General features: G+C 46.5%; 1 protein-coding gene across 1 annotated transcript in view; it reads left to right on the top strand.

Annotated features, from left to right (window-relative positions):
• Nucleotides 1–23,989, top strand: part of CLPTM1L (CLPTM1 like) — a 113,224-nt gene that overhangs the window by 69,274 nt on the left and 19,961 nt on the right. Inside the window, exons 10-11 of the mRNA XM_074945088.1 lie at nucleotides 3,819–3,884; nucleotides 11,081–11,131. Coding sequence (XP_074801189.1) covers nucleotides 3,819–3,884; nucleotides 11,081–11,131 — 117 coding nt within the window. The remainder of the gene's footprint in view (nucleotides 1–3,818; nucleotides 3,885–11,080; nucleotides 11,132–23,989) is intronic.

The following is a 23,989-nucleotide window of genomic DNA, read 5'->3' as shown; positions in this document are numbered from 1 at the left end:
TGCCAACAGCTAAGTTGAGCCTCGAAGTGGCCATGGATGCTGCAGGTACGTACTCTCGCTCTCTCGCAACTGGGGTCATTATGTCAAGACTCGTGGCTACAGTCCTCCTTTTTCCCCTGAGAGGTCCAGAACACCATCCAGGACCTCCCCTTCAATGAGGACGAGTTGTTCTCGGCAAAGACAGACTAGTCCCTTCACTCTCTGAAGGACTCGAGGGTAACACTTCAGTCCCTCGGTATGTATACCCCGGCCCCCTGTCATAAACAGCAGCGCCAACCCTTCTGCCCCAGTTCATATGTGACTTATCAGTCCTCCTATCTTCGAAATCAGGAACCCCCGAGGAAGTGTCAGTGGTACCAGCGACCTCGGTTCTCTCCATGGTGACCTCTTCCATCCTGCCCAGACACCAACCCAAGGTCCAGTTTTGATGCGCAAGTTGAGAGCTGCAAACCCTCCCCCCATCACCGTGCCCGACTCCCCTTGTCTTCTTTGGGGTCCGTCTTGCCCTGGTTACCCACAACTGGGGTAGGAGCATTACAGATCGTTGGGTACTAGCGATTGTCCAGCACAGTTACTCTAGAATTTCTCTCTTTTCCCCCGCATCAGGGACCTCCCCAAATGCCTGCTGGGGGTCTCTCCCATCGCAACCTCCTACAGCACAAGGCAGACACCCTCCTTGCGAGGGGCACCACAGAACCGGTGCCCAGCCCCTTCATCAGCTGGGGATTCTACTCCTCCATACTTGCTTATCCCTAAGAAGGATGGCAAGCTCTGCCCCATACTCAATTTCCATGTTCTCAACACCTTCATCAGGAGGACCAAGTTCAAGATGGTGACACTCACAGTGATTATCCCCTTCCTTGCCCAGGGAGCATGGTTTACAGCTCTCGACATGAAGGGTGCATACTTTCACATCGACATCCGTTCAGTACATTACAAATTTCTCCGCTTTCACATAGGCTACCACCATTACCTGTTCCAAGTTCTCCTCTTTGGCATCATGATGGCCCCACAGGTTTTCACAAAGGTATTTGTGGTCGTGGCAGCCCCGATAAGACGTCTGGTGTACTCCATGTATCCTTACCTGCATGACTGGCTCCTGGTCACACCCTTTCATGCCATGATTATGTCCGCAGTTCACACTCTCCGCTCTCTCCTTACCACTCTTGGTGTCTGTATCAACCAGAAGTTGGTGCTTATCCCGAGACAGACTATCAATTTCATCACGACGCATCAGGATTCCATAGTGGCACATTCCTTTGTCACCACTGTCATAGCAGACTTACACTGCAACCCATGCACCACAGTACGTTGTTGGCTCTGCCTTTTCAGGCACATGGCGGCCTGCACCTATGTGACACTGCATTCCCACTTGCACATGCGCTGTCTACAGCTGTGGCTCCTGTTGTTCTTCAGACCCCAGTGGGATCACCCCAATACACAATGATCGTCCTACAGTTGGTTCTGGCCTCCCTCACCTAGTAGACCGACCCTTCCGATGTGCTTATTGGCATCCCCTTCTCCACCCCTGTTCCGACTGCCACTCTGACGACAGGCGCCTCCCTCTCTGGTTGGGGCGTTCATCTGCACCAGCGCATCACCCAGGGGGTTCGGACACAGTCCAAGGCCCGCATGCTCATAAACGTCCTGGAGCTGAGGGCGGTGCACTTGGCCTGCCATGCATTCCTGCCACTCATCCGTGCCCGTTATGTTCAGCTCCTCTCCGACAACACGACAGCGGTCACCTACATCAACAGATGGGCACCAAGTCCTGTCGTTCTGCTCGGAGTCCATCCACCTCTGGAACCAGTGTCTCCGCCACCATATTATCCTCCCCATGGCGCACCTCCCGGGGGCACAAAACTCCCTGGCCGATGGGCTCAGCAGGACCTGGTACCTCAATCATGAGTGGGCGCTCCACAACCCTACTCTCCGTTCCATCTGCCATACTGAGGCACCTCTCACTGGGACCTTTTCACTACACGAGACAATCACATGTTCCCTCTTTACTGCTCCCAGGGAGCCCAGGGGCTCGACTCTCAAGGCTATGCTCTCGTGCCCTGGCAGGGAGAACCTCGTTACACCTTTCCCCTGTTCCTCTCCTTCCCCAGATCCTCTGCAAGATCTACCAGGACCAGGCCACAGTCATACTGATAATCCCGTTCTAGTCTTGCCAGTTTTTGTTTGTGGACCTCCTCAGGCTCTGTGCCTGCCCACCTCTCCATCGCCACACAATCCCAGACCACCTCACTCAGGACCAAGTCAGATTCTGCCATCCCAGTCCTGGCTCCCTTTGCCTCATGGTCTGGTTTTTGGTTTGGGCTCCTGTGTAGACAGTGCTTGTTTGCCGCTGGTGCAGCACATCCTTACACGCAGTAGGCAGACCCCCACAAGAGTTTGCTATATCGCAAAATGGAAATGTTTCACCTCCTGGGCTCAGCACCACCACTTCCCCCTCGAGGCCATCTCCATCCGTAGCATCCTGGAATACCTCCTAGAACTTAAGACCTCAGTCGTTAACTTTAGCTCTGTCCGGGTGCACCTGACAGCATTGAGAGCCTTCCTCACCCCTGTGGATGGCCACTCGGTCTTTACACACTCCACCACCACCCGCTTCTTCTGCTTAACAGCTTCCTGCCAGTGCACAAGCCGCCCCCCCCGCGACCTCAATCTTATCCTCTCCACCCTCACCAGACCCCGTTCAAGCCTCTGGCCACATCCTCCCTCTTCCATCTCTCCCATGGAAGTCATCTTCCTCGTGGCTATCACTTCTGCTCGGCAGGACAGCAAACTGGTGGCCATGATGGGCAATCTCCTCCCCCCAACCCCCAATACAGTTTTCCATAAAGACAAGGTTTCCTTGCGCCTCCACCCCAGATTCCTCCTGAAGGTAGTCTTGGAGTTTCACCTCAACTTGTTGATTCACCTTCCGGTCTTCTGTCCTAGGCCACACGCCACTCCTGCAGACAGGACCCTGCATTTCTTAGATGTCTACCATGTGCTGGCGTTCTATCTTGACAGAACCCCCACCATTCATGCCTCCCCACATCTCTGTAGACAGATGCATGGGCCAAGTCCTGCCCTCCCAACGCATCTCAAGTGGGTCTCTGCATGCATCCATGTATGGTATATGCCGCCCAGCACAGTTACAGTGCACTCAACATGGGCACAAGTGGCAACATCTGTCTTCCTGGCAGATGTCTCCTGGCATGACATCTGCTGAGTGGCAACGTGGCATTCTGTGCATACCTTCACTACCCATTACGCAATCAGCCAGAGGGCGGCAGACGCAGCTGTGGGCCATGTTGTCCTCCAGACTGCAATGCCTCTTGCATCCTCGCACACGCCTCTGCACTTATCACTGCTTGATACTCACCCACATTTGGAATACATATAGGGACCATCACCTTGAAGAAGAAGAAGAGGCTGTTACTTATCTGTAACTGAAGGTTATTCAAGATGTGTTGTCCCTATTTGTATTCCAATACCTGCCCTCCGTCCCATCTGCTGTGTGCCGCACTGCTCAGCAGTAAGAGGGTGACTGAGAGGGTGTCACCCCACACAGCCTCATGTAACCTCACCTGGACCACGTGGCTACATACGTGTGGGTCGATGAATACTGATGCAGAAATCTTCTGACAGATGGCGCGCATGCACACCCACAGTGGAGTACAGATTGGGACCACACATCTCGAAGAACCTCCAGGAGGTAGGTAACCTCTTTTTCAAGTCTAAGAACTAGATTTTGATATCCTTAGTCGTGATTAATAAGTTGTTCTTGATCTATAAGCATTGTATTTTTGTAACTTAAACCACAGCTCTGGAAAGTGAAGAAAGCGCTGAAAATGACAGTTAAATGGAGAAGCATGAGGCCAACAATCCAGGTAAGTACCTTTGCTCTTTCATAATGACTAGAGCTATTGAGCTCTCTGCTCCTTCAGAGGTTAGTGAACAGCTTACTTTAAAATAAAATTCAAATCAACAAAATATGAAGATGTATAGATGTATGTAAAATGTATAGAAGTATACAAATGCTGCTGTGTTCATCCATTTGTATAATATGATTCAATTAAAAAGTTGCAGAAGTAGCTACAGAAAACCACAAATCAGTCTTCCATTATTACTGCTGGAGGATAGAAATGTTATTTGCTACTGAATTGAGACGGTTAAGACATCTTCTGCAAAACAGAGTTCTTCAAGTGCCAGTCCCTGTGTGTTACACTATGGGGTATGCATGCACTTCATGTGCCTGAGACCAGAGAATTCTTGCAAGCAATGTCAATTGGTCTATGTCTGCACCCTTGGTCTCCTCACACACCATGGGTAAATGGGGTGGTATGGACTAACTGCCTATCCAGTTCCTTTTTACCACTGCATGGCCTAGTTTGTAATTTCCAGTATCTGGAGCCCTTCTTTATGTCGTCTTTGTTTTGAAATCTGTAAATATTTCAGTTTTATAGTTATTTTTACTGTAGTGTACTTAGTGTTAGAAATTTTAAAGTATACTTAGTAACAGGTATAATCCCTGCCTCAGTGAACCGTTTAGCTTCCCCAGTATAGGATTTAGATTATGCCTAGGATACCAGACTTCAAAAATTGTCTCCTGTCCCTGATCCTTCTCAGTCAGTGATACTTCCACTAGGTGCAGTATCTGTCAGTTGGGGTGATCCAAGTCCCACCTGGAACCTGCAGGCACAAGAACTCTGGCTTAAGAAGCAACTCAGGAAGAAAGCAATGAGGCCCCAGTTGGACCCTGCCCCCGTACATCTGCCAGAGTTCTAGAAGAGTGCACCTTTTACCATAAGATCTGATACAGAAGCGGGAAACAGTAAAGTCAGGGACCCTTCATTGGGCTTCTACCATGAGAGTAAGGACTGTTGTCCTAAGCAGAAGAGCAGAGCCCCACTGACAATGCAACCTCAATGTGTTATATGAACAAGCCAGGAGGAGCCCGCTCCCTAGCTTTGTCTGCAAGCAATAAAGGTTTGGCAGTTGTGCATCATGGAAAACCTCATTTACACAACTGCTTACTTGCGCAGATGCTCAGAATCACTTGGCCAGTCACCTCAGCAGGAACTTCTCTCAGAATCATGAGCGATTTCTGAAGAGCAATGTGCTGAGGTCCATTTTCAAGGACTGAGGCATTGTGACAGTGGACTTACTTTCAGTGAAAGACAACAAGAAATGCAGTCTATTTTGCTCTCAAGCGGGTCTCCGTCTAAGGCTCATTAACTGATGCTTTCCATTTGAACTGGGGATCAATCCTTGTGTATGCCTTCCCCCCGATATCCCTCAGGTGATTCTCAGACTGAAATTGGATCATACTAACTCAGTGGTTCCCAAACTTTGGCAGCCGCGAACCCCTTTAGTAATTGTGTAATTGTGAAATCTCGTGAACCGCCTCCTAAAAATGAATATTTCCAGGGATTTAAGTTTAAATTTCCTCAGTGTGATGGATGAGCTTGTTTTGCTATGCATAGCTCTTGGAAGTCCGGAACCACTGGAGAAAGATGAAGTCTCAGGTCTGGTTCGGCATCAAGTCTGTTTCTGTATTTGGTTTTCAGATGTGCATATGAGGAAAACGCTTTCTCGCATAAGTATTGTGACAAAGTTCCTTCTCTACCTTGGTGGGTCTTGCACTTATTGGCGGATTTGCTCGCCTCGGAGATTCACAGCAGCCCTCAGTTTGGCCGTTTTCATGAACCCACAGTCCAGGTCAACTCCTCCTGTGTCTGACCAGGAGTTGGGAGGTTTGGGGGGAACTTGGGCCCGCCCTCTACTCTGGGTTCCAGCCCAGGGCCCTGTGGAATGCAGCTGTCTAGAGTGCCTCCTGGAACAGCTGTGCGCCAGCTACAACTCCCTGGGCTACTTCCCCATGGCCTCCTCCCAACACCTTCTTTATCCTCACCATAGGACCCTCCTTCCAAACAGATAATGCTTGTACTCTTCAGTCCTTCAACAGTACACCTTCTCACCCTCAGCGCCTAGTGCCACTTGCTCCCAGCTCCTCACACGCACGCCACAAACTGAAGTGAGCTCCTTTTTAAACCCAGGTGCCATGATTAGCCTGCCTTAATTGATTCTAGCAGCTTCTTGATTGGCTGCAGGTGTTCTAATCAGCCTGTCTTAATTATTTCCAGAAAGTTCCTGATTGTTCTGAAACCTTCCCTGTTACCTTACCCAGGAAACAGGGACCTACTCAACCTGGGGCTAATATATCTGCCTTCTATCATTCTCCTGTAGCCATGTGGCCCGACCCTGTCACAGTATGTTGTTGAAAATGGTAACAAGACTGTAGCAGCTTTTTCTGCCAGAAGGGGGTACTCGTTTCTTAAACTCAGCCAAAAGTTGATCAGTGACAGATTTCTGAAACTCCTTTTCAGTTTGTAATCACAGGAGATCTCAGTCAATTTCTCTTTCCTCAGTGTTCAATATCTGTGTTGAGAAAGTGGTATCATCAAAAGGGTTGTGAATCCTTTCATTATCGCCAGACATAGCTGGAAAATATTTCCTGAAAGTTGTGCAAAGTCCTTTTAGGTGTGCAATTATATTGGTTTCAGTGCACTGATCCAACTGAAATTTGTTCTGCCAGGAAGTCATGAAGATTACTGAAACACTCAGTTTGATTGTTTTCCAAACAACTTTCCCAGACTGCAACTTCTTTATCATGGATTCAGCTTGCTCTTGCACATTGAAAATTGTTATATTGAGGCCTTGAAGAGATAAATTTAGGTCATTAATTCTTGACAAAATATGTTCTAAATAAGCTAGGCTCTGGAGCCAGACATTATTTTCCATACAGCTGGCAAGGTGGAAAGGGTGGCTGTTGAAAAAAAACTAGGATTTCCGTTCTAAGCTCAAACAAGCGCACAAGGATTTTGCCCCGTGAGAGCCATCTAACTTCAGTATGGGTCAACAGACAATTGTATATACTACCCATTTCGTCACAAAGTACATGAAATATTCTGGAATTTGTTTGCCATGATTTTATGAAATTCACCATTTTCACTGCACTGTCCAGCACTTCCTTCAGTCCCTCAGGCATGCATTTTGTTGTGAGGGCTTGTCTATGGATGCTGCAATGAGTCCAAGAGACTTTTGATGCAACCTTTTTTGTTCGAGCTACAAATCCAGTATACTTCCCCGTCATTGCTGCTGCCCCATGAGTGCAAATATCTAGGCACTGAGACCAATCTGTTTCCTTTTCTTGAAAATATGCAGTAGTCAGATTGAAGATATCTTCTCCAGTTGTACGTTCTTCCAGTGGTCGGCAAAACAAGAAGTCGTCTTCTTCAAGCATACCTTCATTCACATAACATACAAACAGTAGCAAAATAGCTAGATTAGCTACATCAATTGACTCCTCCAACTGTATAGCATAATATGGACTATTTTTCAGTCTATGTACAATTGTGGTCTCTACGTTGTTTGACATGTTAATTCTTAGTGACAACATATTATTGGACAAAGGTACCATGTCAATCCTTTTTGTAGCCTTTTCTCAGAGCATGCAATGAACTACGTCTTTTATACATGGACCAATCAAGCTCTCTGCTATGGTATGGGCTTCTGATGCTTTTGCTACTCGGTAGCTCATGCAGTATGACGCTTCAAGTGCATTTTCATTGTCAGTACTTGCTTTGGATATAAAACTGGTCATGTCACCCTCTCAGCTAATTTTCGCTTGAAAAAAATCAACAGGCTTGTCAAGTTGTGCAGGATGCCTAGTTTCTAAATGGCGCCAAAGTAGAGAAGGTTTGAGGCTGCTGTTTGCTAGAACATCACCACAAATCACACACAGTGAAAACCAACGTTCTTGATCACCAATGCATGTAAAGCCATATTTTATATAATCATCATATTTTCTTTTCTTTGTAAGTGACTTTCCAGGACCATCATGATCATTAGACTTAGATTTTCCACAGTGTGGACTTGAGGAAACGCTAGCTGATTCTTGTGTCTTAACACGTTCCTTTTTCAGCCACTTATCCATTGAACTTGTGTAGAAAAGTTCTAATAAAAATAACACAGAGAAACTGCTAACAACCAACAAACTAGAAAATGAGATTCACTCAAGTCTCACTGAAGCAAAACAGCACTCGAGAGAGAATGACAATTACTGAGGCACCTTAACACTGCTACACTGGCTACAACGTGCTTCCGGCTGGTTTGGCTCAAACAGCTTTTCTTCTGCCACGAGGCCTGTCCCTACGAGGGTGCCCTGTGAGGGACAAAGTAGCTTGGATCACCCCCACGTACAGCGCAGCCCCTGCTCACTCTGCCCTCGATGCCAGCTTCCCCTGTCTGACAAGGACAGGGGTCCGAGCTGCCACCTGCGCAGCTGGGGTCTCAGCTGCCACCCTGCCCACCACAGGGCTCAGGCTACTGGCCCCGCGCTGGGGTCTGGGCTGCCAGCTCCGCACTCCGTGGGGCTCCTGCTGGTGGTTGACCACCCTGGTCAACTGAGCTCCACTGAGCTCGGGCTGCAGGTCCCGCTGACCACTGGGTCTCGGGCTGCCGTCCCCAACTGGCCGGCCCTGCTCTTCCTGGGACTCGGGCTGCTATCCCCGTGCAGAGTGCTGGGGTTCAGGCTGCCGGCTCCCCTGCTGATGAGGGCAGGGCTCAAGCTGCCAGCCCCAGCTGCCTGGCCCCGCTCTTCCTGGGGCTTAGGTTGTCAGCCCTGCGCGGAGCGCTGGGGTTTGAGCTGCCAGCTCCCCAGCTGACGGGGGCAGGGCTCGGGCTGCCATCCCCAACTGCTGGGCCCTGCTCTTCCTGGGGCTCGGGCTGTCTGCCCTGCAACTGGATCCCACCTGCTACCTCCAATGCCCAGGGTCCTCTGGCCGCCATTAGTGAAATTTTTCTGGCAACCCCCCTGTAACATTCTGCGAACCCCCGTTTGGGAACCACTGTACTAGATACTCATTGTACCATGGCCAAAATAGCGTTGCTTTTCGGACCTTCACAGTCTGTCTGTTCAACCTCACAGATTTCTTCCCCTCATTCCTGATCTGCTGACACAACACCATGATCAAATATGGCATGGATCGCTTTGACTTTTTTTATCTTACGCAGATCCGATGAAGGGTCAGGATGTTTCGACACAGACAATTTCCAGGTGGATTACTTCTGCGTTACTACAGCATAAGGGGTAGCACAGACCACACCTCTACAGAGACTGGTGGCTTATTCTGTGAGGGTTCACACGGCTTTTGTCATGTTTCTCAGTGATGTTTCTATATTGCACGTTTCTAGGGATGCTGCCTGGTCTTCCATACGTGCTTTTCGGAAGCATTACGCTATTACAACATCTAGATCAGATGGAAACTTTGTCCAGGAAGTTCTTCAGTCATTATTTAAGTAGACTCCGAGTCCCACCTCCATTGGTTACTGCTTGTGAGCCATCTGTAGGGAACATTTGGTTGCAACCACTCGAAGAAGAAAAAAGGTTATTTACCTGTACTGTAACTGTGCTTCGAGATGTGGGTGCAGAAGTATATTCCACACCCCACTTTCTGTTCCCTCTGCATTGGAGTTTCCAGTCTTAGATTCTTGTGTGAAAGAACTGAGGCAGTTGGGACAGCGCTGCCCTTAATAGCCATAGGAGGGGAAATAAGGGCCAGAGGAAGCAAGAGCTGCCCCAACAGTTAATGCTAAGTGAATTTCTCTGGCTGTGATGCATTGGGCTCATGCACACCTGAGTGAAATGCACATCTGCACCCACATCTCAAAGAACATCATCTACTGTACAGGGTAAGTAACCATTTTGCCTCATCACTTAAATGTTTAGAATAGTTAGTTTTCATTCACAGATTAAAATGAGACTGATATTTTTAGCATCCAAAAACTTTCAAATGTTCTGTTAACATAAATATTTGAGGATGACAAAATCAATAAAAGGATGCGGGGAAAGGAAGAAACCTGGAAAACTCACCAGATGTGGGATTGTATTTTAAAAACCCAAGTTTTTCACAGTTCTTTCACTTAGCAAGCCAGTCTTTCTTGCTATGGAGCTAGCAGTGGGTATGTCCTGCTAGATAATGCCATTGGCTGGAGGAAAAAAAAGAACATTTTGGTTTCACAAACAATGTTGGTTGTGTTGAATTTGACCAGCAGAGAATGTTTTACAATGTGGTCTTGCTCTTTCTTTCTTTATGAAGTATAAAGATTTGAAAAGTGTGTTTTATCAAACCTTTTTTTCTTGCTAATGTTCTACATTAACAATATAAGGAATATTAACTCTGGTCTGGGCTTCCTTTGCATTTCTCGGGGACATTATTCATGGATCTCCATTAACTGAAGGTAGGTGGGAGTAGAGATGTTTAACTTGTAATTGATAATTCTTTTGTCCCAAATAATTATTGGGCATTAAAATAAGACCAGAGTGTGATGCTGCTTTAAGGACCTTTATGCCAAACCTCCTGAATATGAAATAATTACTTTTGTACAATTACTTATTATTTAGGTCTTTAAATGTAGTTTTTCTTTGATTTAATCAGTTTCTGTATAGGCTCTTGTACAGTTAGTGGCTGAAGGGCTCAATTTTCTGTCTGCATCCTGTTGAAGAGAGTGAGGGTTGTAGCTGAGTGCTATGTGCTCTTTTGAAGCATTTGTAGATTTGCATTAAGTTTTATGTTGTATAATGAAAGTTAGTAATGAGTTTTTCATCTTTACGAGCTGAGCTTTAATCAGTGAAACTTGAGCCAACTGCAGTATACCCATGGGCTCAACAGATCTCTTGAACCTTTGTAGCCTTCTTCTGTCAAGAATGGTATTGAAAAATGAGTTGTCTTGTGATGGTTCATGTAGTATTTAGCAAAGAAATTCCAGGGCAAACTCCTTGCCTTGGGATAGTGCTTTATATTGCACCTTTTTTTTTTTTTTTCAACTTAAAAAATCCTGTTTGCTAGTTGTCATCTTCCTTGTTTTAGGTTGCAATTAGACCTAATATCATTGATGGTTTCCTTTGAATTTTTTTGCTAATACTGACTTTTTTTCACAAACAAAGTACTGTATTTTTTCCCCTTCTGTTTTATTTGTCTAAACCAATTATGATTACTTCTCTCTATTAAATCTAATACAGTTTGGTGCATACAATGAGTCTGAAAAGAGAACTGAAGAATATGATACCCAGGTAAGACACGGTCCTGTAATATTGCTGACATGTTGGTTATTTAATGAAATATGTAGTGGGACTTGGTGCAATCTGCTAGTTGGAGAATTTACAGTCTTCTTCTGGACAGCAAAAAGATAGTGTGGAAAATTAGATCAAATATTAACTTGAGTCTTCCTTACAAAAGCGGACTGAAACAAATACAATTATTGTTTTCAGTGTCCATGGAATTCGTGTATTTTTTTAGTTTAGCAGGGACCGTAACAGCCTAGTCTGACCTCTTGCGCAATGCAGACCATAGACGTTCACCCAGTAGTTCCTGCATCTATCCCAATAATTTGTGGCTGAACTAGAGTGTATTTCTTGATTTAAAGGTCATCAGTGATTAAAAAAAAATTCAGGTCCCTTTGTTCTACAAAAACCTGTGCTTTTTGGTATACAGTTTTAAAATAGCATTGGTGTAGGTAGTCTTGAGAGTTCACTATAATTTTGAGGTAAATCTTGAATTTTAAGTTGCTTCAGCATGTTTCTGCACTTTATTGCTGCAGACCTGAAGAAATTATTTAAGTGGTATGCTCTAAGACTAAGAATTTTTCCAGTCTGATGCACACCAGTTGTTGTCTTTTTGTTTTGGGGAAACATATCCTCTGGACAGATGAAGTCTGCCATGGTTTACCTCCCCAGAGCTGGTAGCTTATGCATCAGACCTTTTTGTTATGGCAGTCCATAAATCTAAAGTGCCAAAGCCTTAGTGCTGCCTTTACCTATCATACTGCCAGGAGTTTTGGACCTGCTAGTTCCAGTTACCCACACTTGTCTCCAATTCAGACTACTCCATCTTTTCCCTCCCCTGAAATGAAAACAGAAGAGGAAACCCAATGAAACCGTATTCGCCTCTGTTACCTAGAAGTGTGATTCCATCTCTGACCAAAGCCATATTGTATGTTTTTGTAGTGGTAACATGGTCTTGTTCTTTGAATAGGAGGACTGGGAGTCAGAAGACCAGGGTTCCAAGTCATTATAGAATTGCAAATAAATTTGTCTGAATATGTGAATATCTCATCTTCAACTTTATTTAAGATATGCATGTAAAATGTTTAGCTGTTCTTAATTCTTACACTAAAGCTAGCCAACTCTTTTTGAACTAATCAAAGTTGTCATTAATTTGAACAGAGAATACACTGGTTTCTATGCAAATGCTAAATGATTCCTAGGCCGTCATCAGTTATGAAGACCTAGTCTGTCTGTTTTGAATGACATCCTACTGTAAGATCCCTTGGAAGCATCAGAACCTACATCTCCTTCCAGTGATTGTCCATATGCACATTCCACTTCTGATATGCATCCACTGCAAGCACTTGAGACTTTTGGCCAGCATTATGTGTACAGCATGCCTGCACTCTGAAGCTTCTCTGGTTCTCCAGCAAGGTCATGTAAGGGCAGTGTGTGTCAAGTGCCATCAGTTCCTCTCAGCCGCCTCCTGACATTGATGAAACAGAACATTTGCAGTCCGTAACACAGACCCCGCCCCGCCCCACACAATCCAGAATGTAATTGTTAGTTGTTCCTAGTTAGCCTTTTATTAGCATAGATGATTCTCTGCCCGTTGAGCCAAAAAAACCTACAATGGCTATAAGAACTGCCCTTCATGTGAAGGAACCATGCCCATCAATGAGGAGTACTAGAAATGCCTGTGTTGTCTTGGAGAGTCATACATCCCAAGGAAGTGTTCCACTTGCAAATCTTTTATTTCAAGGACGTGAGGTCAGAGAGGCAAGACTTCAGGTATCTTCTGAAAGAATCTGAGACCTGCCTTGGATCAGGCTGTCTAGACCTCTCTCTGTGAGATCCAGCACCAAAGAGCACAAACACTGGTTCACTTTCATATGCACATGAGCATTCCATGGGAGAGAAGAAGCATTCTGATAAATCCCAGAGTCAGGGATCTCCAAGAGCAGATCTCCCACCAGTGGTTGCTCGAGAAGAATCCCCCTCCTCTGCACCAAACTATCAAGACTTCTCAACTCCATGAGGCTTCCAAGAAGGTCACTCAGTTTAAGACACTGACTCAGAGACTAGCCGTCAGAGATCTAGCACCAATTATATCAGAGGTGGGCAAACTGTGGGCCACATCTGGCCCGCGGGACTGTCCTGCCTGGCCCTTGAGCTCCTGGCTGGGGAGGCTAGCCCCCGGCCCCTCCCCCGCTGTCCTCCCTCCCCCATGGCCTCAGCTTGCTGTGCCACCAGTGCTCTGGGCGGCGGGGCTGTGATCTCCTGCCGGGCAGTGCATCTGCAAGAGCCGCCGGCCTGCCCCGGTGCCTCGAGACTGCGCGGTGGTGTGGCTGGCTCCGGCCGGGCAGCGCGGCTGCCAGTCCTGGTGCTCTGAGCGGCATGGTAAGGGGGCAGGGAGTGGGGGCGGTGGGTGTTGGATAAGAGGCAGGGGTCCTGGGGGGGCAGGTGGATAGGTGTGAGAGTCTCAGGGGGCAGGGGCGTGGATAGGGGGCATGGAAGTCAGGGAGCGGGGGGTGGTTAGGGATGGGGGAGTCCTGGGCGGGGGTGGTCAGGGGATAAGGGGTGGGGGGGTTGGATGGGTTGGAGATTCTGAGGGGGACAGTCAGGGGGCAGGAAGTGGGGGTGGATAGGGGGCGGGGGCCAGGCTGTTTGGGGAAGCACAGCCTTCCCTACCTGCCCTCCATACAGTTTTGGAACCCCAATGTGGCCCTCAGGCCAAAAAGTTTGTCCACCCCTGAATTACATCATTGACTGCTTTGGACTTAATGGTAGCACTGCAAACCATGAGCACCACAACCTATCACTTTTACACTGGCACTCTCTGGACTGACAGTTTCTGTCACCAGGTGGTCCAGGCACTTCACAACTGCAACGAGCACTGACAGGGTTCATGGCACTGAGAGATCTAGAGCTTCTATAGGAGCCAGAGTCTCCACCTCGCTCCTATTAGCAGGATTGTATCCATGGCACCATCCACGTCTGCACACCACCTCTGGATCCACTTCTATACAGTCAGAGGAGATGGATCAGCAACACACCACCTCTCCTCCAGCCTCCACTCCACTGTTGTGTGTGTCCTGCAGGAGGACTTGGGACTGCTCCAGAGACAGGCATTGGGACTCAAACTGACCCCAACCCTCCTGGTTTCTGACACCATGGCTATGTAGAACTTACCAGATCAACATATGGTCATACTGGTGTTCCTGGGCCATCCTGAGAAGCTTGCAACTGTGCAGACAAACCTTTATGTCCCCAGGGCATCCCATCCACAGATACAGCCACCCTAGCTGCACCTTCTCTTTTACCACTGCAGCCCTCCCTATTTCCAGAGTATAAACAGTGAGAAGACACTCCTCCACAGATAGGGTTCCAGCTGGTGATGGCTCTATTATCTTCCTCCCCAAACAAGTTGTCTCCTCATTGGGTCCCCAACCTGATGTTTTGAAGGTGTTACAAGGCCTTTTAAAGAGAATAGGGGAGGCACTGTAAATGCCAGGATTCAACATGTGTTAGTTGATATCCTGCAGTCAGGGTTGGCCTTACCATGAGGCAAACTGAGACAGCTGCCTCAGGTGCCAGACTGTGTGGGGGCACCTCTAGGACCCAGAGTGTAGAAAATTGTGTCTGCTGCTGGTGCATATGTATTCTCTCTGCTCTAGATACACAGAGAGGGTGGAGTGCTGTGCTGGAGGAAAGAGGGCACAAGAGACATAACAGCCAGGCAGGAGAAAAGGTTAGAGGGAATAACAGAAAGCAGCAGGAGCTGCAGGGGGAGAGAGGAGGAGGAGCCTCTTATGTACCTCTCTATCATTCCCAGGAGCCTGGACTGGTTAAGACCAGCCTCTCAGGGAGCTTCCTATTTCCTGCTGCTTCCCTGAACTCACTTGAGGAGAACAGGCAGTCAACTGAAGTAGTAGGAGCCAGTTAGGCCCTTAAGAAGCTGATATCTTCCCTCACTCAGGCCCTGCTACCAGCCTGCTTATTTGTCCCCTTCAACTAAGTGTTGAGAGCCACTATAGTTGGCACAGAACAGCAGTCATGAGTGAAAGAAGAAAACGCCCCACTGAGGCAGCATTCCGAAAAAGAAAGCAAGCAAAGGAAGCTTTTCTATCTAAGCAGGAAGGAGCTCTCCTGAGATACAAATGTTCACGGTGAGCCTTCCGGCCCCAGTGATGATGTGAGTGGTGAGGAGATGCCTGATCATCCAGTTAGTCAGAGTGTAGGTACTGCAGCATCCATATCTCCATCTCAAATGGATGTAACCATACACATTCCTGAAAAAAAGTGTAGATCAGAGAAGAATGTGGTGGAGGCACAAGAAACAGCTGCTGCTGAGTTTAGTTCCTTAAGTCTAGATGATCCAGGACTGTGGACCCACTTGAGCAGTAGCCTGAGGGACTTCCTTGTACTGCATGGGCCACAGCAAGTGAAAAACTTCATGTTCCCCAAAGACAATGAAAACAGAAGTTTCCATCCAACACATTACTGGCATGAAATCCCTAATGGTGACAAAGTGGAGAAGCCATGGCTTATGTACTTAAAAAACCCAGAATGCTGCATACTGAATGCTGTTTTTGTTGCAAACTCTTCCAGTCTAATGTTCCAGCCACATTGGGTTCTACAGGAACAAAGGACTGGAAAAATCTGGCTAGAAATCTGGCATGCCATGAGAAGGTAGCAAATCACCAGAGAGCATTCCATAGCTGGAAAGAGCTTGAGATGAGACTAAGATTAAAGGCCACCATAGATGATGAGCATCAAGAGAAGATTGCATCAGAGTCTCTTTACTGGCAAAATATTCTGAAAAGGCTCATTGCCATTATGAGAGTGCTTGCTGCCCAAAACCTAGCACTGCATGGCACTTCAGATCAGCTGTATGTGCCAAACAGTGGAAACTTCCTTAAAATTGTGGAGCTGATGGCTAAGTTTGACGCTGTACTCCAGGAGCATCTAAGAAGAGTCGCCACCCAAGAAATGTACACACACCACTACCTTTGAAAAACAATTCAAACTGAGATCATACCATTACTGGCAACAAAAGTCAAACAGAAGATTGTGGCAGATCTGAAGTCAGCAAGACTTGAGCGGATCACTGCAGACTATGTGGCTCTGGGAAGAAGGATAAAGGCGTTTGAGGTGCAAGTGGTCTTCTCGTCCATCCTCCTTGTGGAAGGAAAAGGCCTGGGTAGAGACCGTCGAATCGTGGAAGTCAGTGAATGGCTACGCAGGTGGTGTCAGAGAGAAGGCTTTGGATTCTTTGACCATGGGATGGTGTTCCAAGAAGGAGTGCTAGGCAGAGACGGGCTCCACCTAATGAAGAGAGGAAAGAGCATCTTTGCAAGCAGGCTGGCTAACCTAGTGAGGAGGGCTTTAAACTAGGTTCACTGGGGGAAGGAGACCAAAGCCCTGAAGTAAGTGGGGACGTGGGATACCGGGAGGAAGCACAAGCAGGAGCGCACGAGAGGGCAGGGCTCCTGCCTCATACTGAGAAAGAGGGATGATCAGCGAGTTATCTCAAGTGCCTATACAAAAACGCAAGATGCCTGGGAAGCAAGCATGGAGAACTGAAAGTCCTGGCACAGTAAAGGAATTATGATGTGATTGGAATAACAGAGACTTGGTGCGATAACTCACATGACTGGAGTACTGTCCTGGATGGATATAAACTGTTCAGTAAGGATAGGCAGGGCAGAAAAGGTGGGGGAGTTGCACTGTATGTAAGGGAGCAGTATGACTGCTCAGAGCTCAAGTATGAAACTGCAGAAATACCTGAGAGTCTCTGGATTAAGTTTAGACGGGTGAGCAACAAGGGTGATGTCGTGGTATGTACTGCTATAGACCACCGGACCAGGGGGATGAGGTGGACGAGGCTTTCTTCCGGCAACTCACGGAAGTTACTAGATCGCAGGCCCTGGTTCTCGTGGGAGACTTCAGTCACCCTGATAAGTGCTGGGAGAGCAATACAGCTGTGCACAGACAATCCAGGAAGTTTTTGGAAAGTGTAAGGGACAATTTCCTGGTGCAAGTGCTGGAGGAACCAGCTAGGAGCAGAGCTCTTCTTGACCTGCTGCTCACAAACCTGGAAGAATTAGTAGGGGAAGCAAAAGTGGGTGGGAACCTGGGAGGCAGTGACCATGAGATGGTCGAGTTCAGGATCCTGACACAGGGAAGAAAGGAGAGCAGCAGAATACGGACGCTGGACTTCAGAAAAGCAGACTTTGACTCCCTCAGGGAACTGATGGGCAGGATCCCCTGGGAGAATAACATGAGGGGGAAAGGAGTCCAGGAGAGCTGGCTGTATTTTAAAGAATCCTTATTGAGGTTGCAGGGACATACCATCCCTATGTGTAGAAAGAATAGTGTATATGTTGGGCGACTAGCTTGGCTTAACAATGAAATCCTTGCTGATCTTAAACACAAAAAAGAAGCTTACAAGAAGTGGAAGATTGGACAAATGACAAGGGAAGAGTAAAAAAATATTGCTCGGGCATGCAGGAGTGAAATCAGGAAGGCGAAATCACACCTGGAGTTGCAGCTAGCAAGAGATGTTAAGAGTAACAAGAAGGGTTTCTTCAGGTATGTTAGCAACAAGAAGAAAGTCAAGGAAAGTGTGGGCCCCTTACTGAATGAGGGAGGCAACCTAGTGACAGAGGATGTGGAAAAAGCTAATGTATTCAATGCTTTTTTTGCCTCTGTCTTCACGAACAAGGGCAGCTCCCAGACTGCTGCACTGGGTAGCACAGCATGGGGAGGAGGTGACCAACCCTCTGTGGAGAAAGAAGTGGTTTGGGACTATTTAGAAAAGCTGGACGAGCACAAGTCCATGGGGCCGGATGCGCTGCGTCCGAGAGTGCTAAAGGGGTTGGGGGATGTGATTGCAGAGCCATTGGCTTTGAAAACTTTGAAAACATCTTTGAAAACTCATGGCGATCGGGGGAGGTCCCGGACGACTGGAAAAATGCTAATGTAGTGCCCATATTTAAAAAAGGGAAGGAGGAGGATCCAGAGAACTACAGGCCAGTCAGCCTCACCTCAGTCCCTGGAAAAATCATGGAGCAGGTGCCCAGGGAATCAATTCTGAAGCACTTAGAGGAGAGGAAAGTGATCAGGAACAGTCAGCATGGATTCACCAAGGGGAAGTTATGCTTGACTAATCTAATTGCCTTCTGTGACGAGAGAACTGGCTCTGTGGATGAGGGGAAAGCAGTGGACGTGGTGTTCCTTGACTTTAGCAAAGCTTTTGACACGGTCTCCCACAATATTCTTGCCAGCAAGTTAAAGTACTATGGGCTGGATGAATGGACGATAAGGTGGATAGAAAGCTGGCTAGATCGTCGGGCTCAACAGGTAGTAATCAATGGCTCGTTATATAGTTGGCAGCCGGTATCAAGTGGAGTGCCCCAAGGGTCGGTCCTCGGGCTGGTTTTGTTCAATATCTTTATAAATGATCTGGAGGATGGTGTGGATTGCACCCTCAGTTAGTTTGCAGATGACACTAAACTGGGAGGAGAGGTAGATACGCTGGAGGGTAGGGATAGGATACAGAGGGCCCTAGACAAATTAGAGGATTGGGTCAAAAGAAATCTGATGAGGTTCAACAAGGACAAGTGCAGAGTCCTGCACTTAGGATGGAAGAATCCCATGCACCGCTACCGACTAGGGACCGAATGGCTCTGCAGCAGTTCTGCAGAAAAGGACCTAGGAGTTACAGTGGACGAGAAGTTGGATATGAGTCAACAGTGTGCCCTTGTTGCCAAGAAGGCCAATGGCATTTTGGGATGTATACGTAGGGGCATTGCCAGCAGATCAAGGGACATGATCGTTCCCCTCTATTCGACACTGGTGAGGCCTCCTCTGGAGTACTGTGTCCAGTTTTGGGCCCCACACTACAAGAAGGATATGGAAAAATTGGAAAGAGTCCAGCGGAGGGCAACAAAAATGGTTAGGGGACTGGAACGCATGATTTATGAGGAGAGGCTGAGGGAACTGGGATTGTTTAGTCTACGGAAGAGAAGACTGAGGGGGGATTTGATAGCTGCTTTCAACTCCCTGAAAGGGGGTTCCAAAGAGGATGGATCTAGACTGTTCTCAGTGGTAGCAGATGACAGAACAAGGAGTAATGGTGTCAAATTGCAGTGGGGGAGGTTTAGGTTGGATATTAGGAAAAACTTTTTCACTAGGAGGGTGGTGAAACACTGGAATGCGTTACCTAGGGAGGTGGTGGAATCTCCTTCCTTAGATATTTTTAAGGTCAGGCTTGAGAAAGTCCTGGCTGGGATGATTTAGTTGGGGATTGTTCCTGCTTTGAGCAGGGGGTTGGACTAGATGACCTCCTGAGGTCCTTTCCAACCCTGATATTCTGTGATTCTATGATTCAAAGATTCTAAGATATTACTCTGTTCTGGACTGCACAGCTGACATCAGCCATACGGAACAAATGACTTTAATGGTGCGTTTTTGTAACAACAACAGAACCTAGTGAAAATGTCCCTGCAATGGTGACTGTCAGAGAGCATTTTCTATAATTTATTGACCTTGATGATACTACAAGAGCTGGTATGACAAGTGTACTACTTAAAAAGCTGGAAGATACGGGAATTTTCGATTACTGACATGAGGGGTCAGGGCTACAATAGTGGTGCCAACATGAGAGGAAAGAACAGAGGAGTGCAGACATGGATCCGAGAGTTAAACCCTTGAACTTTTTGTATCCCATGCAGTTCTCATTCATTGAACTTGGTGGTCAGTGATGCAGCATCAGCTTCTAGTGAGGCTGATGAATTTTTTAATGTAATTCAAAGCATCTATGTATTTTTCTCTGCATCAACTCATCGATGGCAAATTTTAAAGGAATATCTGGGAACATCCTCTCTGACACTGAAACCACTGAGTGCCACATGATGGGAAAGTCGAGTGGAGGCGATAAAGCCCATCAAACACCAAATTGGGAAGCTAGATGATGCCATAGTTGCCATTATGGAGGATAATGCTATGACAGGAACTGTTTTTGGGAGAACAGAGGCAGAGGGAAATGGAATCACCAGAAACATACATAACTTCAAATGTCTGTGTGGCTTAGTGTTGTGGCATGACATACTGTTTGAAATAAATGTTGTAAGCAAGAGACTCCAAGGTGTTGACCTTGATATATCTGGAGCAATGGAACAACTGGACCAAGCAAAGTCATACCTAAAGTCTTACCGGTCAGATGAGGGATTTCAAAATGTTCTGAAGAGTGCACAGATGTTGGCAGAGGAACTTCACACTGAAGCTATTTTCCCACCCATTCAAGAATACAAGAGTCACTGAAGAGGAAGACATTTTGATTACGAGGCATGGGATAATCCCATAAGAGACCCCAAACAACAATTCAAAGTTGAATTCTTTAACCAGGTGCTAGATTGTGCACTACAGTCAGTTGAAGAACGTTTCATGCAGGACAAGGAACACAGCAGTATATTTGGGATGTTGTATGATATTCCAAAACTCCTCACTATACCTGAAGAGGACCTACCCCAGCAATGCAGGGCACTAGAGACAGTGTTGACACATGATGACATGCGCGATATTGATGCGAGTGATTTAGGTGATGAACTGAAAGCCCTTTCAAGATACATTTCAGCAGGATCAACTCCAAAGGCTGTTCTGGAATATATGTGCACAAATAAGATGACCACCCTCTTTCCAAATGCTTTTGTTGCTCTGTGCATACTTCTAACACTTCCTGGAACAGTTGCCAGTGGAGAACGCAGCTTCTCCAAGCTGAAGTTAATAAAAACACATCTACGCTCCACAATGACACAGGAGAGGCTGGTTGACCTTGCAACCATCTCAATAGAGCATGAGCTGGCCCAGACTGTGGACCTTCATCAGGAAGCAGTTCAAATCTTTGCAACCAAGAAGGAACGGAAAGCACCATTTTGATTATTCAAACAGATAAAAATGCCAGTGTTTCCTATGCAGACAAGAAAAGTTACATTTGCTGTTCAGGCTTTTGAAAGTTAAGTGTTAGTTAAAATTTTTGAACAAGGCATTTAAAGTTGTTAGTTCTCCTTTATTGGGGTAGGTAGCAGAGCAGTGTGATGAGAGGAGTAGAACAGGAAGAAGGCAGAATTGAGACCTTTCAAAGTTTTGGCCCAAGCGAGGGGGCATGGGGAGCATCATTTGAGCTCCCCGCCTCAGGTGCCAAAATGTTGTGGGCTGGCCCTGCCTGCAGTCCACATCTTCTGGGAAAGTGGCTTTATCCACAGGGTATATAATGGACTCATCCAGGTGCTGTGGTAGACCCCTGCAACAGTTCTCGCACCTCTCAAAATGGGGACAGAAAATAGCAAGTGCCACCCAAGGGGGCTGAATATTTTTATACCCATCCTGTTCCATCATCTCTGGTAGTGACAGTGGCTAATGAGAAAGCAAGATAAAACAGGGCGACAGCAAAGGAGGGAGAGCCAAAAAGATTAGGTTCATTTGGCAGAAAATCAAATCAGCAAGCATGCAATTTTGGCTTGCTAATTATCAAGCCCTAATGTTGAGGTAAGATTTTTGTATTTTTGAGAAATTCACTGTTTTTCACAAATAACAGTCTGACTGATTTCCAGAAAGAATTTGCTTCTCTGATCACAGCAGGGCAGTTAGTGGTAAAACCAGGCTTCAGGCAGCTCTGGATAAAGCTGATATCACTTCCCGCTCTACGGGAAGAGTTACAAAGGGATCTCAGAAAACTGGGTGATGGGGCAATAAAATGGCAGATGAAATTCAGTGTTGATTAAATGCAAAGTTATGCACATTGGAAAACATAATTCCAACTGTACATACAAAATGATGGGGCCTAAATTAGCTGATACCACTCAAGAAAGAGATCTTGGCGTCATTGTGTATAGTTTTATGAAAACGTGCTCTGTGTGCATTGGCAGTCAAAAAAACTAACAATGTTAGGAACCATTAGGACGGGGATAGATAGATTATCATAATGCCACTATATAAATCCATGGTATACTGTTAGCCAAAATGGTCAGGGACGCCACCCCGTGCACTGGGTGTCCCTAAACCTCTGACAGCCAGAAACTGAGAGTGGACAACCAGGGATGTATGACTCAATTGCTTGGTTAATTTCCTCTGAAGCATCTGGCACCAGCCACTGTTGGAAGACAGGATAGTGGGCTAGATGGACTATTGGTCTGACCTGGTATGGCCATTCTTACGTTCTTATTACCGCAGCCACAGTTATGCATAGGTCATCGTGGCTGCAAGGGTCTGGATTTCCCAGAGAAGTTGAATCCACTATGGAGGATCTTCTGTTTGAAGGGGCTGAACTCCTTTGTGCCACAGTGGATGAGGCCTCCGCCCCTTGAAGAACTGAAGGATGAAATTGCTGGGGGTATACACTCTGGCCCCTAAAAGAAAGCATTACTGAAAGCAGCCATGCACCATAGAAATCTGAGCTCACTATTCCATGTCTTCCACCAAAGATCTAGCAAGTCTCAGAGGAAAAAATGACACTTTCACAGGAGAAGGTAGCACTCTGTTGACCCAACCATCTCTCTCACCTACACGTATGCACCAGTCACAAAAGCACCAGTTTTGACAGCCTGGTCAGAGGTGGATACATTCCCCTAATTCTAAAGTCTACCCTTCTTTTGGGGAACTCTCTTTCCTTGTTTTGGCATGCTTGGTTCTGCACCACCTCAAACCAATGGGTATTGGATACCATCTCATCAGTCTACTCTGTCCAGTTCCTTTCAGCACCTTTCAACCCCCTTTCCCATCCCTCTTCAGGGACCAGTCTCCCAAGGATCTTCCACAACAAGAGGTCCTCTCACTACTTTTTTCTCAGGGCAGTAGAGTTCCACATCAGTACTGGGGAAAGGAGTTCTAGGGTCCCTATTTTTCCTTTTTGGGATGAGAGAGATGGTAATCTATATTGGATCTTAGAGAGCTGAACATGTTTATCCACAAGCTGAAGTTCAGGATGGTAACCCTGAACTTCCCAATGAGGACCCTAACCTCTATCATATCCCCCCTTAGTCTCCTCTTTTCCAAGCCTGAAAAGTCCTAGTCTCTTTAATCTCTCCTCATATGGGACCCGTTCGAAACCCCTATCATTTTAGTTGCCCTTCTGTGAAACTTTTCTAATGTCGGTATATCTTTTTTGAGATGAGGAGACCACATCTGTACGCAGTATTCAAGATGTGGGTGTACCATGGATTTATATAAGGGGAATAAGATATTCTCCGTCTTATTCACTATCCCTTTTTTAATGATTCCTAACATCTGGTTTGCTTTTTTGACTGCTGCTGCACACTGTGTGGACGTCTTCAGAGAACTATCCATGATGACTCCAAGAGCTCTTTCCTGATTAGTTGTGGCTATATTAGCCCCCATCCTATTGTATGTATAGTTGGGGTAATCCTGGACAAATTCTAGAGATTTTTGATTTACTCCCTAACATCTGTGCAGGAGATGAATTGGTGCACTTGTTAGAGTTCTTTCTCTAAGAGAAGGCATTTATTTTGGTGTCAATGACACTTTTGGTTTAAAAAAAAACAACAACAAAAAGTCACCTAAGTGAGTTTAACTGGTGGTACTTAATGTCCTCTTCATGTTTATTCTTCATAGGTACTCTGATGGGGGTATTAGGTGAACTAACCCTTTTTCAAGGCTCATCTTCAGCATTTGAGGCTCCTGTGACAGATACTGCAACCACACGCAGGGTCTTTGGGAACCATATTGTATTAACAAAAAGATAAGGAGTACTAGTGGCACCTTGGAGACTAACCAATTTATTTGAGCATAAGCTTTCGTGAGCTACAGCTCACTTCATCGGACGCATTCAGTGGAAAATACAGTGAGGAGATTTATATAGAATCA

Source organism: Natator depressus, chromosome 2, assembly GCF_965152275.1.
Source record: "Natator depressus isolate rNatDep1 chromosome 2, rNatDep2.hap1, whole genome shotgun sequence".
In the NCBI taxonomy this organism is placed as follows: domain Eukaryota; kingdom Metazoa; phylum Chordata; order Testudines; family Cheloniidae; genus Natator; species Natator depressus.
The sequence above is the reverse complement of the archived record's forward strand: the minus strand, read 5'-3'. Positions and strand labels throughout refer to the sequence as shown.